Below are 17,771 nucleotides of genomic sequence, written 5' to 3' on the forward strand. Positions count from 1 at the left end.
CTTGCATAGATATAAAAATGCCTTTAAAGGTTCAAACTTTCAAAGTATACATTTCAGCATGATCGAGTCACATACTTTTGAGATTTTTCATTAACCTTACTCAAGTGACATTAGTGTGAATGACTACAAAACTCTAGAACACAGCACAACTTGCTAATCCTATCAAAGTATTAAAAGACAGCTTGTGAATTTAGTAACTCAAAAAAGCTCTGAAAGTTCAGGTGTGATGGTGCACGAGGCAGAATGAGGAGGATTGCTGAGAGTTCAAAGACAGTGTGGTCTACATAGCACATTCTAGGACAGCCAGAGCTACAAAGCTTAGACCCTGGTCAATTAAAGAAAGAAAAAGGAAGAAAGGGAAAAAAAAATACACAATCAAGTTTTGTAGTTTCTGACATCCTAGTATATGAGGTGACACAGATTTCAATGTTATGTATTAATAGGACTAATATTTAGAAAAGTAAAACCAAACACAATAACCACTTTGAAGAACATTTCCAAGACTGAGTTATGGTCTTTACACACATTGCAAGGTATTCTCTGACTCTTGATTGCTCTGATACACCCCACTTGAACGCCCCTTCCTGGCATTGTTGAAGTTCAGCACTAACGCCCGAAAGCATGGTGCTCTGGCGAACTGGAGACAAGGGAAGCGTCTCGGCAGCCCATCCTCTGATTTCCTTGTGTTTCCTTTCTCCTCAAAGGCAGGCCGGACACTAGAACTCCCTTTCTCCAAGGAAAGACAGAGCAGATAGAACCCTTCTCCCCAAGCCAAACATAACACCTAGCAGTATCACCTCTAGCCAGAACCAGACATTCCACACATGACTTTTTCTGAGCTACTCTGACAGGTAAGAGTTCACTCCATACGGGGTCCTGCCCTATGCCCAGGAAACACTGTCGGGAGAGGCCACCATTGAACTTGGGCAGTCAGAATTGCCTCTCAAGTCCATTACCACTGGCCATGCCCCTTTGTCCAATCAGATTTATACAAGGCTGTCCACTGCTCACCAAACTTACGCACAAAAACTGACAGGAGTGGGTGAGGGGTAAATACAACCACAATTCATGATATACAAGTTTAAGAATGTCATAAAAAAACCATTCTTCTTGTAATTAACACATGCTAATTAAACTGATGAAAACCATTACTATACCCAGCAGCAAGCTATATTTTTAACTCTAGTATATGCAGTGAAAATTTCAAACCTAGCTCTTTCAGGTTGCTTTCCCCCCTTTGGAATATACAAACTTAAGAAATGAATTTTAACACCTTTAAAAATTATTTACAAGTCACATTTTTTTTTGATAGGGAGGGGAGGAATATTGCCTTGTGCTAAACATGTGCTCTACCACTGAGCTGCACAGCCAACTCAAGGCTCTCTTTCCTAAATCTTAAAGTATCAAGCCAGGCATGGAGACTCACAGCTATAAGGAGGACCAAGAGAGTGAGGCAGGAGAATCATCACAAATTCCAGGCCAGCCTGGACTATGGAGCAAGATCCTGTCTCAAAACCCAAAAAACAAGCAAACAAGAATTGCTGATAACTTTAATACAGCAACTATTTTTCTATTTAAGAATGAAATGAAGTCCCCAAAACATTTACTTGCCAGATTTAAGGTGTAAAATGTATGAATGAGAGACTGTCAGCATCCATTTTTGGTTGACAAGAATTATGCAAATCCAAACCTCAGTTTGAAGTCTCCTATGTTAGTTTCTATTTCAAGTGTCACTAATAGAAACCTCCTTGCAGACATACTTCAGAGGGGAAAAAACAAAAACAAAAACAGGAAAAACTGTTTTCATTTTGTAAGATCCAACGCTATCTTGCCTTTCAAAGTCAGATGTATTCCTGTCCCTATCTTAAGAATGACCACCTTCTACGTCAGTGGAGACCATTTGCTATTCTCTTACTTGGTCTTTTGATTACATGCAGGCATTTATGGGACAAATGAAGAGTTTCACTCTTACAAAGTTAACAGGTCTCTGAGTTCAGTATCCAACTTTATCAGTAGGTACTCCAATGGACAAGCTACTCAGTGCCCTCCAAGGTGAGTGACACTGCCAATTTCCACTTTCATAGCAAATTCCAAAACAACATGTTCACTTGACTGGTACAAATGGAGCTACACAGAAAAGGTGTTAGGCTCAGGGTGTGGCAGCACATGACTAAAAATCAATCCCAGCACTCAGGAGGCTGAAACAGTAGAATCACATGAAGTTTGATGCTAGCTTGGGCTAAGTGAGACTCTAGGAAAGAAAAGAGGCGGGGAGGGAGGGAAAGAGCAAAAAATGAAAAGGAAAAGACTATAAGGTGCTTTGTGGCAGTTTCTGCCCCCAAGAGAACACTAATCCTCTGAATCATAAGTTTTTTAAATCTTAATTACCACAGACACAGAATCTCTGGTTTCTAGATGAGACTGCTCAAGACAGGAGTCCGTGTTAGGAAGGAAAGACGGCCGCCAACCTCCCATCCCCATCTGATGCTCTTGTAAGCAGTGTGCCCTGGAGGTCAGCAGGAGAAACAGCGATGAAAGTCAACAAGTCCTGAAGTAGGCCTTCTGACTGTTTTGATATTCCTCTTTTAGTAAGTCTGCCAGAGCGACTTATTCTTCTCTTTATAGTATGACTTAAAACGGTTTCTAAAACTAGTATGCCCCAGAATATAAATAAATTCCACTTTCTTTTACTATGGTTCAGTTTACTAATTTTTTAAAGCAGAAAAAAAAAAAGAGAGAGAGAGAGACCATTTTGAGCTACTAAAATGAAAATAAGACACATTCTGTGGATACCATTTTCAATATAGAACAGGAAAAGCTACAGATTCCCAGAGAATACTAGATCCTCCCTGGAAGGAATGTGCAAGGGCAAACAGGCCATGCTCTCTTAGAAAGGTAAGGTTAAGTGTCTTAGCAGAAAGATGACTCATTTATATACTTTGGCTCATCTCCAGTGAGGACAGGACCCTGGAACACGGTGTCTCTCTTCCCTAATTTAGTATCTTTTTCCCCCAATGCTAAAACATCATATAAGAGCCTACCTGACATTTTGGAGAATTGGCTGTGCTGGGATTGATATTCCGCATTGCCTAAGAGTGAAAAATAAGACGGATAAAAATTACTTTAAGCCACATGGTTTGGCTGTGTAGGCTGACTTACAAACTGTATCCAGACATCTCACCATAGCACAGAATTCCCAAGCTTCCCAAGAAGCAGCAGGCCGAGGAAGACAGGAGCCAGTGGAGTCACCAGGTTGTAAAACTGAACCCTCAAGAGATTTAATAGCACCGAGGATAGGACAGCAAGACTGGAGGTGTCAGGACCAAGACAAAAACAGATTAGCAGTCAGGTAGGTTCTATGCTTCTGTATTAAATGAAGTGGGTAAAATTAATGTTTGATGTCTTAGCAGTAAGACAACTTCAGGGAGAAGAAGTTCAAGGGAAGCTGAAGGACTTGGATATATTTTATTTATACTAATTGCTAAAACAAAACAAAAAATCCTTTTAGTCCCATTAGCAAGAGAATAGAGCAGACCTGTCCTTCAAAGTAAGACTATACAGCAGGTAGGAAAGAAAGTAACAAGAGATCACCTTTTAAAGGAGGTAAAGCTATCTCTCCAGGGCCCGTCACCCAGAGTAAGAAGGACTAGAATTTAGAAAAATTCTTTGGAAAGAAGAATTTTATAAGTAGTAGCATTTTGCCCACCAGAAGCCAGGCAACAACACAATTGGCAAACAGCCCATTTCTGAACTTCAAAAATCATCACCGAGAACAGCAAGTTTTTGACATGATCAAACACCCCTTTGAATCTAAAAACTTTCTTGATTTTTGAGACCCTCATGCATGCAAAATTGAGACTTGCATTTTACTTAAGAGTACAGTCTTCCGTCACCACAAAATGAGGACAATAAGAACAGCCTGAGCTAACAGATTTTTACACTGTTTTATTTACTCTTAATAGACAAAATGAATTCTCAGTGGTGGTGTTACCTTGTTTGGACAGAGCAGTTTTACATAAGTGACAAACACCTTTCTTTCATGCACTTGGCTGGGAAGTCTCAAAGGAACAGTAGTACGTGTTATTAAGCCGCCCCTCTGCACCTTTCATGACAGTCAGTCTTTGAATACCGTTTCCTCATGGCATCTGCTGGAACAAGCTTACTCTGCCAGCGCTCACCTTTAATGCCAGCCACACTTCTTGGACTACATGGGCACATCATGACAGAGCACAACAGTTTAAGGATGGCTGGCTGTGAGCGCAATGCTTAATCACTCCTTCAGGTATCAACTCCTAACACCCGAATCAGAGTTCTGAGACGACGAGTTCATGTATTTTCAACACTCAAATGACGCTTTTAAAAACCCCAAATTGCCTATCTTTAGAGGTCTACATCTGGTAACAGAAATGTAATATATATAACTGAATTTTTAAAATAAAAATAATGACTTATTTATTCATTTGCTTATGTGTGTGTGTGTGAAAGCAGGTGCAAATGTAAAGAGAGGGTGAGCTAAATTTCAGGTTGGCCACTGCCTGCTCACCTCATTTGAGGGAGGGTTTATCTCTGGATTCTCACTTGTGGACCTCTCCTATCTCCACCTCCCGTCTTGCTATTAGCGTACTGGGATCACAGAAGCTTTTCATGTGGGGTCTGGGGATTGAAAAAGCTATGCCACATTGAGGAGCAAGCACTTTACCTACTGAGCCATCTTCCCTGCCTTGATAACTGACTTTAAATATGCATAGTAAGCTATGATTTGGAAGGGAAATGGTTTAGATATGTGCATTTTATGTTTGTGAACATAATTATTTTGGAGGTGGGGAGAACAAAGTTACTTGGTTATTTTACACCCATAGGAGAAAGCTAGAGAAAAAGGGACAAGGAGATTCTCATTTCCAGGGTATGCAGTTCTCCTGCACTTCACTGCAATCTCTGCCATCCTATCTCTTAAAATAGTCACATAAAAATTTGGACAGTTCTATACGCCCAACCTAAGACCAAATCCCCAGTATGCAAATAGTATCTTAAATATCTGAACACAATAAACCAAAAATTAAAAACAACTCTTTTGGGTGAGTAGTGGGATCCTTTTGAATCCAGGGAATTCATATATGATATCCAAGTGCTCTGCCACTAAGCTATATCACCAACGCAAAAACCTAATTTTGAGATGAGCAATTATGTGTTTTTACATAGCCGAAAGACCAGTGTTTTATTTCTTGGGGGACCAAAAAAAAACACCCCAATAATGGTCATAAAGGGTATGATAGCCCTCGTTGTCAGGTCCATCCCACCCTTAACATGAAAAAACACCCACGAACAGACATTTCTAAGTCACACAGCGATCTTCTGAATTTGTGAGTAATGTGTATTGTTTTAAATGAGAATTGCTACATCTAGCGATTCTGAAACACAACCGCCATTCAAGAATCACGTTGGCATACGGCCCAACAAACAAGCAACCCGCTGAAAGTGAGAGACGTGCTCCTCCAGCTAAAACCCCAGCTCGTCCATTTGGGAAATCCTCAGCAACAGTGACCACAATACCAGGTACATCTGAAAAGCATTCTTGTTTCCTCTGATTTCTGTTCGACTGTAATGACCTTTTGGAAAATATATTTTTTTTCTTATCTTTGAGACAAGGTTTTATGGATATAGCACAGACTAGTAGCCTTGATTCTCCTCCATCTGCCTCCCAAATACTGGGATCAAAGGTGGGTACCATTATGCCTGGCTCCAACAGCTTTTTTTGTTCTTGTTTGTTTTTTAAGGTAGCGTCTCACTCCAGTCCAGGCTGACCTGGAATTCATTATGTTAGTGTCTCAGGGTGGCTTCAAACTCACAGCAGTTCTTCTGTGTTTGCCTCCCAAGTGTTCAGATTAAAGGTCTGCACCACCATGCCCAGCTTCCAACAGCTCTTCATACCAGATCACAAGTTACAACCCATGTGATCAAAGGCCAATCAAAAATAAGACAAGGACAGACGGGATAGAATGTTTCAATGTCACCTTAATCATATAAGGACAACAATCCTCTGTAACTGACCTAGGCTACAATGAAACACACCAAGTTCACATAGGAAAAGACATCCCCAAAAGAGGAAGGCTGGATTCTAACCTGGGGCCTCACCTGCCGCAGCAATTCCTGCTGTTTCAATCGCAGTCTCTCTTTCTCCATTTGCAGCTGCTGCAGCCGCATCTGCTGCTGCTGGTTGGAGCTGCCCCCACCCATGACGCCACCCTGCGGGCTCTGGGGAGCCAGGGGTGGTGGCTGTTTCACCGGAGCGCTCTGGCTGATCCGTTGGTTCATGGCTGAAATGAAACAGTAACAACAACAAAAAAAATCTGTGCAAAAAATACTAGTTAAGATGGTATTCAAAAGCACCTGAGATTCAATGTAGCTCTTTCGGTAGCTCCACTAGAAATAGCCCCAAGGACCCACCAAGAGTGTATGATAACACAAGTTATCAGCATCACCTCTAAGAACTTTTCACTTATTTATGTATGGGGGGGGGGGTGTGGAGAGGTACTCCGGGCCCTCCAGCCACTGCACAAACAAACTGCAGATGTATGCCTCACCTTGTACATCTAGTTTTACATGGGTACTAGGGAATGTAACCTGGGTCCTTTGGGAAAACTACTTAATGACTTTCTGTCCCACCATCACCATTGTTACAAGATAGAAGTAAAAACAAATGGGCAGCTCCAGAGAAAACAAATTGAGGCCAAGACACTCTGAAGGTGCCAAAATGTGACTATAGTTGAATAATTATGAATATTATGTATTATAAAAATATGCACCCAAAATGACAGAGAATTCTGAGCAGGAAATTTCATGACAACAATCAATCCCCCAATAAAGCAGTATGATCAAGAGATCCTACAAACACCCGGACTTGTCTCACTCAACACCATTGTTCCCTCAGTGAACTACTGGTCACTGTTTTTTGTATAAGACCCCATTTGAAGGTTAGAAAGAGGCTGCATCTTTACACTAGTAAATTTCTGTTACTGATACAATACCCATCAAGTTGTAGACTAACGACAATGTGCAGGTCAAATGAGAATGATGACACAGGGCTAAATACAGGACACAGCTCAGTGTAAAGCACCTGTTCTGTGTACAGTCTTTGGTACTATGAAAAAACCAAACCAAACCAGAAATCAGAATGATGTATCTTTTCAGATGCTGTGATGGATTTAGAATCACCATGGAAATAAATCTCTGGGCATGTCTGTAAAGGATTTTCTAGACCCACCCTAAATGTGGTCAGTACCCACATGGGCTGGCGCCCAGACTGAGCACTAGCATCGGTCATTCTTTTGTTTCCTGACAGCAGGCACAATGTCACCAGCTGTTCCGTACTTCTGCCACCATGCTTTGCCTGCCACAATGGACTGTACTTCTGTAAGCCAAACTAAAACAGTCCTTCACTTTTGTGTGTGTGGCATGGAGAACAGTAACTAATAATGCAGATATTCACCCTTTCCATCACCTTCCTCCCTTTCTTTTTCTCAACAAGGTCTTTACTATATGGTCCTTGCCAGCACAGAACTCACTATGCACACCAAGCTGACCTCATATTTATCACATTCCTCCTGACTCCATCCCCAGAGAAGTGATATGCCACACATGTATCACACCCAGCTCAGTATACCCTCACTCTCCTCCCGAGACAGGGCCTCTCAATGTAGGCCAGGTTGATCTGGAACTCACTCTGTAGGCTGGCCTTGAAGTCACAGTGATCCTTCTACATCTCCCTCTGGGTGCTTGCCTTAAAGGCATGCACCACCACACCTGGCCCAGTTCAGTATTGTTAAATATTGAAATTTATTTATTCATTTTGTTTTTGTGTTTCGAGGTAGGGTCTCACTCTAGCCAAGTCTGACCTGGAATTGACTATGTAGTCTCAGGGTGGCCTTGAACTCAGTGACCCACCTACCTCTGCCTCTTGAGTGCTGGGATTAAAGGCATGCACCACCACACCTGGCTAAAAGTTAAATTTTTGAGATGGTTTCTGCTACATTGTTAGCATATACTGAAAAAACTCCACAGAAGAGAAACAAGATCAACCTTATACCACCTCTTCCAGATACCTCTCAACACTTATGAAATCAGTATAAACTGATATGCTACAAGGATGTTTCAAGAAAAGCATTTATACTCATCTCTCTCACAAACTTTGCCTGAAAAATCTCAAATGACACACTTAAGTGTTTGCTTGGTGAATAATACCTTCTTTGGTCTAGAATACCGTGATAACCCTTACTAGGCCCTGGGTTCAATTTCTGTCATGATTAGTCGTCATTGCCAGCCAGATGGGTCTTAAAATAACCAAGGAGATGCACCTCTTCGTTTATCTGTAAGGGTGTGTCCAGAGAGGGTTAACTGAGGAGGAAAAATCCACCCTAAACTCTGCTGCATCATCCCATGGGCTGGTGTGGACTGAGAGAAGAGGGAGGGCAAGTAGCCTCACGTTCTCACTGTCATGGCCCCCATGCCCTCCCCTGGTGATGGAGGGGTTTTCCACAGCTGTGAGACATACAAACCCTTCCTTAAATTGTTTCCTTTAAGTATTTCATCAAAGTAATAACAAAAGTAACCAATACAAATCAAACAAAAAGCCTTTATCAGAGCACTTCTACTTTGAATCTCAACTGATTCTAATTTTCTTTTCAACACTTTGTTCAGTAAGGCTTCACAGTACAAACCATGTGCTCAAATACTATGAAAATATTCCTGAGTAATCACTAAGGTAAAAAGTTAACTTTTAGTCAGGCGTGGTGGCATGTGCCTTTAATCCCAGCACTCGGGAGGCCGTCAGTTCAAGGCCACCCTGAGACTACATAGTGAATTCCAGGTCAGCCTGGGCTGGAGTGAAAACCTACCTCAAAAAACAAAAACAAAAACAAAGTTAACTTTTTTGAGGCTATCCTGAGACTATATAGTGAATTCTAGGTCAGCCTGGGCTAGAGCAAGACCCTTCCTAAAAACCAAACAAAAAAATTTAACTTTTGGCCTGATGTGGTAGGATGTGAGCTCAAGGTTAGCCTGGGACTACAGAGTTAAGTTCCAGGTCAGCCTGGGCTAGAGTGAGACCCTATCTTGAACTCCACTTTCCTCCAATGAAAAATTTCACTTATTAAGGTAAAACAAAATAGGAATCCTCTCTATTACTGCTCACATTACTTAACCTTTCGTGATGTCAGCACCACACTGACAGGTGGAAGCAACAGCACTGTAAGGGAGAAAGCTCACAGACCAGCTGCTTAACTGCTAAACCACCTCTCCAGGCCCCAAACTTTTTTTTATAGAACAGTTTTAAAAATATTTTACTAAAGCCGGGCGTGGTGGTGCACGCCTTTAATCCCAGCACTCGGGAGGCAGAGGTAGGAGGATCACTGTGTGTTTGAGGCAACCCTGATACTACATAGTGAATTCCAGGTCACTCTGGGCTAGAATGAGACCCTCCCTTGAAAAACCAAATATACACACACACACACACACATATATACATACATACACACACACACGCATTCATTTATTTATTTTACTGGGCTGGAGAGGTGGCTCAGCATTTAAGGAGCTTGCATGTAGGGTTTAACAACTCAAGTTCCATTCCCCAATACCCACACATAAGGCCAGATGCACGAAGTCACACATGAATCTGGAGTTCATTTGGGTCAGCTAGAGGCCTGGGTATACCCATTCTCTCCCTCTCTCCAAATAAATAAATTAAAAAAAAAACATTTAAAAACTGTATTTACTTGTTTAAGAGACAGAAATGGCTGGGCAAGGTGGTGCACACCTTTAGTTCCAGCACTTGGGAGGCAGTGGTAGGAGAACTGCCATGAGTTCAAGGTCATCCTGAGATTACAGAGTAAACTGCAGTCAGCCTGGGCTAGAGTGAGACAGAAACAGAGAGAAAGAGGTAATGAAAGTAACACACATCGGGCTGGAGAGATGGCTCAGCAGTTAAGCGCTTGCCTGTGAAGCCTAAGGACCCTGGTTCGAGGCTCGGTTCCCCAGGTCCCACGTTAGCCAGATGCACAAGGAGGCGCACGCGTCTGGAGTTCGCTTGCAGAGGCTGGAAGCCCTGGCGCGCCCATTCTCTCTCTCCCCCTCTATCTGTCTTTCTCTCTGTGTCTGTCGCTCTCAAATAAATAAATTTTAAAAAATTAAAAAAAAAAAAAAGAAAAGAAAGTGACACACATGTCAGTTAGTGCATCTAGGAACTATGGAATTGAACCCTGCCTTTAACCACTGAGCCATCTTACCAGTTCCTGGCCTCAGACTCCTGATCCTCCTGACTCAACGTCTCAAGTGCTGGGACTGGGCCTGTGCCACCATGCCTGGCTTCATCTTTACTTTTGATCCTTATACAGTTGTGCCTTCATATTTTAAGAGTCAGCAACGAGTTGGGTGCATTCCTTCAGTCCCAGCTCTTGGGAGGCAGAAGTAGGAGGGTCACCATGTTTAAGCTATCCTTTTAATCATTAGGTTTTACTTCAACTGCATTATGGATAAAAGAACAGGACAATAGCTGTAGAAAACTCGTGACTTCTTGTAGACTTGACTTGCAGTTAGTTCTTCTAGGCCAGGCATGACAGGCTGAATGCTGGCTTCACCACAAACCTGCTTCTATATTTTCTTTCTTATTCTTAACATTTGAGTCTCAATATAATTAGGAGCTGATGGCCCTTCTACAGGCTCCAAGACTGTTTTCACTGATTTGTGTGCCGTTATTTTTCTGACCTGCTGGGCTTTAAAAAAATTTTTTTTTATTTGAGACACACACACACACACACACACACACACACACACACACACACACACACAGAGAGAGAGAGAGAGAGAGAGAGAGAGAAAAACCAATAAAATGGGCATGCCAGGGCCTCTAGCCACTCACTGCAAATGAACTCCAGATGCATGCATCACCTTGTGCATCTGGCTTATGTGGGTCCTGGGGAAATCGAACTTGGGTCTTTAGGCTTCACATGAAAGTGTCATAACCACTAAGCTATCTCTCTAGCCCCCTATTGAGATTTTTGTTCCCAATTATGGCCTCATATATTGGTCTGGAAGAGCCTAGAAAGGACAAAACACCATGTACTATTTGGCCACTTATTTGAAGCCTTGTTAATCTCTTATACAACCAGAAAAAGAAAAATCATACCTAGTGACTTAAAGGATCATAATTATGGCTCATACTTAAATTATAAGGAATCAATTGGGAAAAAAGTTAATCATTTTAGAGCAAAGGTGAGCCAAGCACTAACAGCCTTACTTCTTATGACAGAATATTCTATCACAGGGCTCAACAGAGTGGGAGGTTATTTTATATGGGAGGTATTTTATAGGTGTTATATCTGCTCCCCTCTCCCACACAGTTCTTTCTAAACATTAATACTGGCACTCCAGATATCCATGCCCTCTCCTATTCACTGTTTTCACATATGTCTATGATCCCCAAAGCTATGCACACGTAGCTTTCCTAGAAAGCCCACATGCACAAAGACAGGCGGTGACAATTCAACTAGGCATCTGTCTTCTAAACCCCATTCCACTCAGCACACTTCCACAGACACATGAATCATACACTGTGATTTGGGGGAGTAATCTGACATCCTGGTATACCCATACTTTTTAATCTCCCCTCTCCTCGCTCTCTCTCTCTCTCCTTGGACTGGAAAGATGGCTTAGCAGTTAAGGTGCTTGCCTGCAAAGCAACAGGAGCCAGGTTCAATTCCCCAGGACCCACGTAAGCCAGATGTTCAAGGTAATGCATATGTCTGGAGTTTGGAGTAGCTGGAGGCCCGGGCATGCCCATTCTTCCCCACGCCCCTCTCAATAAATTAATAAAAAAATACATTTACAAAAAGTTTTCAGTTGTAAGCAATTGTTCAAAATTACTAGAAAATGGCCCATGTATATTTGAGAAGTACTAGAATTACAAAACATGAATAATTTTAACACTAATTCTACAGCTATTAAATATTTAATGTTTTGAAACTTCAGGGCTAGAGATGGTTTAGCACTTAAGGCGCCTGCCTGCAAAGCCTAAGGACCCCAGATGTATAGTGGCACATGCTTCTGGAGTTGGTTGGTAGCAACTGGAGGCTCTGGTGTACCCATTCTCTCTGTTTTTCTCTGCTTGCAAATAAATAAAAATAATTTTTAAAAACATTCAGGAAAAAACCCACCTTTGGGATCCATGCTAAATATATGAAGTAATATAACACTAAATGTTTTTGTAATAAAACATAATTAGTAAAAACAAATTGAGGCTCACATGGTGATATACAACTGAATCTAGCACTCAGGAAATTGAGGCAAGATGATTACAAAAACAAATTCAAGGACAGCCTCAACTAATGGTGAATTCAAGGCTAGCGTATGCTATAGAGACTTTGCCTCAAAACAAAGTAAGAACATCAAAACCAACCAAATAAAACCAATAACAATAAAATTAAATTGGACAATAAGAAAACTGCACAGAAATCAAGAAGTAACCATCCTTTGCTTCTCCCCACCAGTTCCAGAGCAAGGTGAGGTAGGCAGTGTTCCTCACTGCAGCAAGCTCAAGTAGGTTCTGCTTCAAATCTGAACTTACCCTACCATTCGAAAGTACAAAAGCAGAGATAGATCACCAGGGTCTCAAAAGGCAGGAGGAAGCTCAGAGCACAAAATTAAATAGACACCTGCACAGAATATGCAACAGAGGGTGTAGGACTGTGGCGACCCTTTTGGGTGTGCTTTCATAAATGTCACAGGTGGATACAAGCTATGTACCCACGAGGTTAAGAGGTTTCTCTCCCTAGAAAAAGATCACTTAACCTCTTGCTGTCTGTCTCCAGAAGCTGGGATTGTTCCCTCTCCAGAGGGGCCTGCTTTCCACCTCTGAGTATCTTCTGCTCTTCACAAAGCTCAGAGCGCCCACACGGGCAGCAAGGGCCTCACAAGCCAAAGACAAAGCAAGCTTCCTTTTGTGGGGGGGGGGGGGGGGCAGCACCAGCAACTTCTCCCCCACCTCTGAACAGCAAAGAGGGTATGGGGGGGGGGGAACTCTACAAAATGCTGGAAGTGTTAAGATTGAAATGTGCTCCATGTTAAGATTCAACCTGTATTGTGTATATGAGGAAGGACTAAAGTCTTTATAATCAATCCTGACAGGTGAGGTGATAACCAGCCACTCGGAGACTGACAAAGAGGGCCGCCAAGGCCAACCCCATGGGTCTCACCTCAAGCTTCCTTTTGAAGTCAAACCCCTGAATTTTCTAACACATAACTTTTTAGATTCACACAATCTATAACCACAAAACTGTGGATAATTAGGAAGCAATGCAGATTTGGTAGTCAAGTATGGAACAATAAATTTTTATTTTTAATTTTTATTAACTTTAGCAAGTATAGACTTAGTACTTTTGGTGCTAAAACATGAAGTTACAATTCTGTCAACAAAAGCACTTCTTTATTTTGTCTAATGCTTGCAAAAAAAAATGAAGGTTGTTCTGTTGACCTTCAAACACACACCACCTTCAGGCTGCCTGTGTTTACATGATGTAAGGGACAGGGTATCAACAAAGACTCACAGTAAGTTGGCACAATAAATTTATTATTCAACTCCCCATGAACTCTATCACACACAATAGGAGGAAAGGATTAAGGGCCCATAAGCAGGCATGCTGTACATGCCTGTAATACCAGCACTCTAGGGGATGCAGCAGGTGGATCATGAGTTCGAGGCCAGCTTCCCTTCTAGGAATTATTTGGTTTATGAGGAAGAATCTTGCTGGATGTAGCCCAGGCTGGCCTCAAACTCATAGTAATCCTCCTACCTTGGCTTCCAGTGCTAGATTAAAGGCATGCATCACCATACCCAGCTGGAATTATTTTTAATTGAGATAAAATTTATATGCTATAAAATTCCCCCTTTTGACAAACATCTCAGTAGTTTCAAAAACTATCTGTCAAACGACATAGCCACTGTAACTCCAGACTATTTCACAACTCAACAAGACTCCTGTGTCCATAAGCAGCTTACTCTCAAATGTCCCATGCCCCCCTCCCCCACAAGCAACCACTACTTTCTGTTTCTATAGATTTGCTCTATTCTGGACATTTCACATGAACTGAATCAAACAGTATATCGAGCCTTGTAAGAATGGCTTCTTCCACTTAAGCTGGTGTTTTCATGATTCATCCACTGTGCAGTATGTATTAACACTGCATCTGTTAACTGCAGTATCAGGCACTGTGTTTAGAGAGACCATCTTATGTTAAGTCTATTTATGAATCAGATACCAGAGTTATTTCAGATGTCTAGAAGTAGAACTGGCTGATCACATGGGGAGGTTATGGTTAACTTTAAAAAAAAAAATTATTAGAGACAGAGAGAAAAGGGGAGAGAGGGAGGGGGAGGAAGGGGGGAGAGAGAATGAGCATACTAGGGCTTCTAACCACTGCAAACGAACTTCAGATGCACGTGCCAACCTTGTGCATCTGGCTTATGTGGGACCTAGAGAATTGAACCTAGGTCCTTACGATTCTCAGGCAAGGACCTTAGTTATAATTACTAAGCCATTTCTCGAGCCCCATGGTTAACTTCTCGGGGGACTATTAGACTATTCTCCAAAGTGGCTGCATTATTCTTCCATTTTACTTGTAACATATGAGGGTTACAAATTCTCAACATTCTGGTCAACACTTGCTGTTCTCTTTCTCTTTTTTGAGGTGAGCCCAATAGACTGGTCGGTCAGTCGTTCTCTCTTTCTCCCTCCTTTCTTTCTCTACTTCCTTCCTTCCTTTTTCTTTCTTGTGTCAGCAAGAGAGAAACAGAAAGAAATGGCACGCCAAGGCCTCCAGCCACCTCACACATGCATCACCTTATGCATCTGGCTTACATGGATCTGGGGAGTCAAACACGGGTCCTTAGGCTTTGCAAGCAAGTGCCTTAACTACTAAGCCATCTCTCCACTGCTATTGTGTCTCTTCTTATTCTAGCCATCCACAGGGGAATCAAGTGAGTTCCTCACTGTTTTCCATGCACATTTCCCCAGTGACGACTATGTGGCAGCAGTTCACTTACTCAAGTCCTTACTGTAGAACCCACCACCAGCAATGTCTCCCTCCCTCATAATGCTCTATTTTTGTACCTCTTCAAGTTCTTCCCCAAGATTAAAGTATTCCCATTTTTAACTGCTAAAAATGCTGGCAGTGAATAATCATAGTTTTTCTCCTCCAATCTTTAATCAAAACATTGGCTTTAAAAAAATAATATAATTGTGGATAAAGCAAAAATAAAACAACCCAGCACAGCTGGGCAAGGTGGCACCCTGGTAATCTCAGCACTTGGGAACCTGAGGCAGGACCAGCATGAGTTCCTGACTAGCTTAGTCACAAAGTGAGACTCCAAAGCCCAAAACCATCTGGAAAAAAAATAGTTCAGAGCTGAGGAGACTGCTCAGCACTTAAGTGCTTGCTTGCAAAGCCTGATGGCCTGGGTTCAATTTCCTAGTACGTTAAGCCAGATGCACAAAGTGGTGCATGTGTCTGAGTTTGTGTAACAGCAAGAAGCCCTGGTGCACCCATGTACCCCTTCCCTCCTTGCAAATAAATAAGATTCATTTTTAATGAAGGACCAGATGGGTCCCAAAAATTACAGGTTTATTTCTCATTTCATATAATTTATTACCATGAATGCTTTCCACTGGAGGAATTTATAACGTATAAGAGATTCATACCCTTGCTTGGCTTCCTCTGGCCACCCATACACCCTGTTTCCTCTCAAAGCACCTATTTATTATCCTTCAGTATATGGACTAGTTTAAACTTATTTCCTCATTTATTAACTTGCACCTCCTTCCCATGGTTGCCTGACATGTAAGTGACAGTCAAACAGCTTTCACCCCTACTTAGTGGGACGCTGTTGGCAATAAGCATAATGGTTTGGGGCAGAAGGGTAAGGTGATTTTTGAAATGACCTTGGCAAGCAGAGAAGCAGAACAAAATGAGTCAAAACAAAACCAAAACCTGAACCACCCTGTTCTACTGTTCTAAATACTCCCAAGTTATTTAAACAAAGATTGACTTTTCTCCTGGGAAGTCTAAAATCTCTTCTCTTTTATCTTAGTCTCTCTGGGCTCACATAACACACAGTAAGCAACATCTGGCTCCTTTAGCACATGTTAAAGCTAATACAAATAGAACTTGAAACAGATTTTAGAAATAAAATAAGGTGTGTGTGTATACACACATTAAATACTATGGGCTTCAATAATATAAATTAATCATGAAATTATAAGCCAGTAAATATGGTGACATTAAGCTCTTAAATTATGTGCTAGGCATAGTGGTTCATGCCTGTAACACCAGTGCAAAGGAAGAGTCAGAGCTGAAGGTCAGTCTTAGCACACAGTGCGAGTTCTGAGCCAGAATGGGCCCAAGGTAAGACCATATTTCAGAAAATCAGTATTAAAAATTAGGAATGGAGGCTGGAGAGATGGCTCAGGGGTTAAGGTGTTTGCCTACAAAGCCTAACACCCTGGGTTTGATTCCCCAGCACCCACATAAAGCCAGATGCAAAAAGTGGCACATGCATCTGGAGTTTGTTTGCCATGGCTGGAGGCCCTGGTTTGCCCATTCTCTCCCCCCCCCCGCTTGCAAATAAATAAATATTAAAATTTAAAGTTAGGAACAAATAATATTATATAAGCAAGGACCATAATGCACACTATACAATTAACTTTTAGACTGCTGATGCACCCATTGAGTAGAAATTACCTATCAATTTAACTTCATCAGCACAGGCCTACTCACCCTGGGTGAGCAACAGAAATATTATTTATCATAATTGAGAACTTATTTTGGTACTGTTTCAATGAAGTTGAAAATTTTTTTTAATTGCAAATTTCAAGTACTGAACCACTTTTGAAATTTATTCAATAATCTTATGTTTTACAATATTCATGTCTGCAAATGCTAACTTTTAAGTTAAAAAAACTGCTACAAGGGCAATAGGAGTATCTTGAACCATGCTTCCAGAACGCACAGTCTGGAACCATGCTTCAAGTTCATTTACATCAAATTTACTATTGTGGGCAACCCATGCAAATTCTAACATTTAAGAAGAAAATGTGCCAACACGGTGCTACTGTGAAGGCAATGCTAATGATGGAGTGTGTGGGCCTGGCTTCACTCCACCGCCTTCCACCTCACCTGATGTCTGCCAGAGCAGTCTCTGCCTGATAGGGTTTATCATTAAAGATTAAGAGATTTCCCAGACTCCTCTTCAAAAATAATTTCCAACTGTGATCAAAAGACCAAAAGCTAAGCTTATATGAAACAATAAAAATAGTTTGAGTTACCTCTGAACCCTCAGTGAGCTCAAGTTAAGGCTTGAGAAGTAACGTCAAACAAGGCTCCAAAGAAGTTGTAAAGAACACATGGCTGCAAATACCTGCCTTTTTGTAGTGTTGGGGATTGAACCCAAGACTTTGTCATGTTGCGCTACACTCACAGCCTAGGCCTGGGAATACTCAAATGTACCAGGTCTTATCCACCCAGTCACATATACATGAAGTCAAATAAGTCCAGAGATGAGATGACTTCCTTAACCAGCTAGCTATTTATAAGTATCACAACTTGGCACTCTGTGTGTGTGTGTGTGTGATAGCGTACAGTGTATGTAGAGAAGTATGTGTCCTGTGTGCATGTGTTCAGAGGCCAGATAGAGTATGTCCTCCTCTATCATTCTTCCCCTGTATTTC

At 41.7% G+C, this 17,771-nt stretch overlaps 1 protein-coding gene across 8 annotated transcripts in view; it reads right to left on the bottom strand.

Annotated features, from left to right (window-relative positions):
• The window catches only part of Yap1 (Yes1 associated transcriptional regulator), a 116,583-nt gene that overhangs the window by 20,356 nt on the left and 78,456 nt on the right, over positions 1 to 17,771 (bottom strand). For 2 of the 8 annotated variants that reach the window (XM_045145335.1, XM_004661911.3), the window contains 2 exons: positions 6,133 to 6,314; positions 3,042 to 3,089 (listed from right to left, as the gene is read on the bottom strand). In XM_045145335.1, the coding sequence (XP_045001270.1) occupies positions 3,042 to 3,089; positions 6,133 to 6,314 (230 nt within the window). Of the gene's footprint in view, positions 1 to 3,041; positions 3,090 to 6,120; positions 6,315 to 17,771 lie in introns of all 8 variants that reach the window. The other 6 variants (XM_045145334.1, XM_045145330.1, XM_045145337.1 and 3 more) reach the window with 3 other exon arrangements.

Source organism: Jaculus jaculus, chromosome 3 (genome assembly GCF_020740685.1).
Source record: "Jaculus jaculus isolate mJacJac1 chromosome 3, mJacJac1.mat.Y.cur, whole genome shotgun sequence".
Taxonomy (NCBI): domain Eukaryota; kingdom Metazoa; phylum Chordata; class Mammalia; order Rodentia; family Dipodidae; genus Jaculus; species Jaculus jaculus.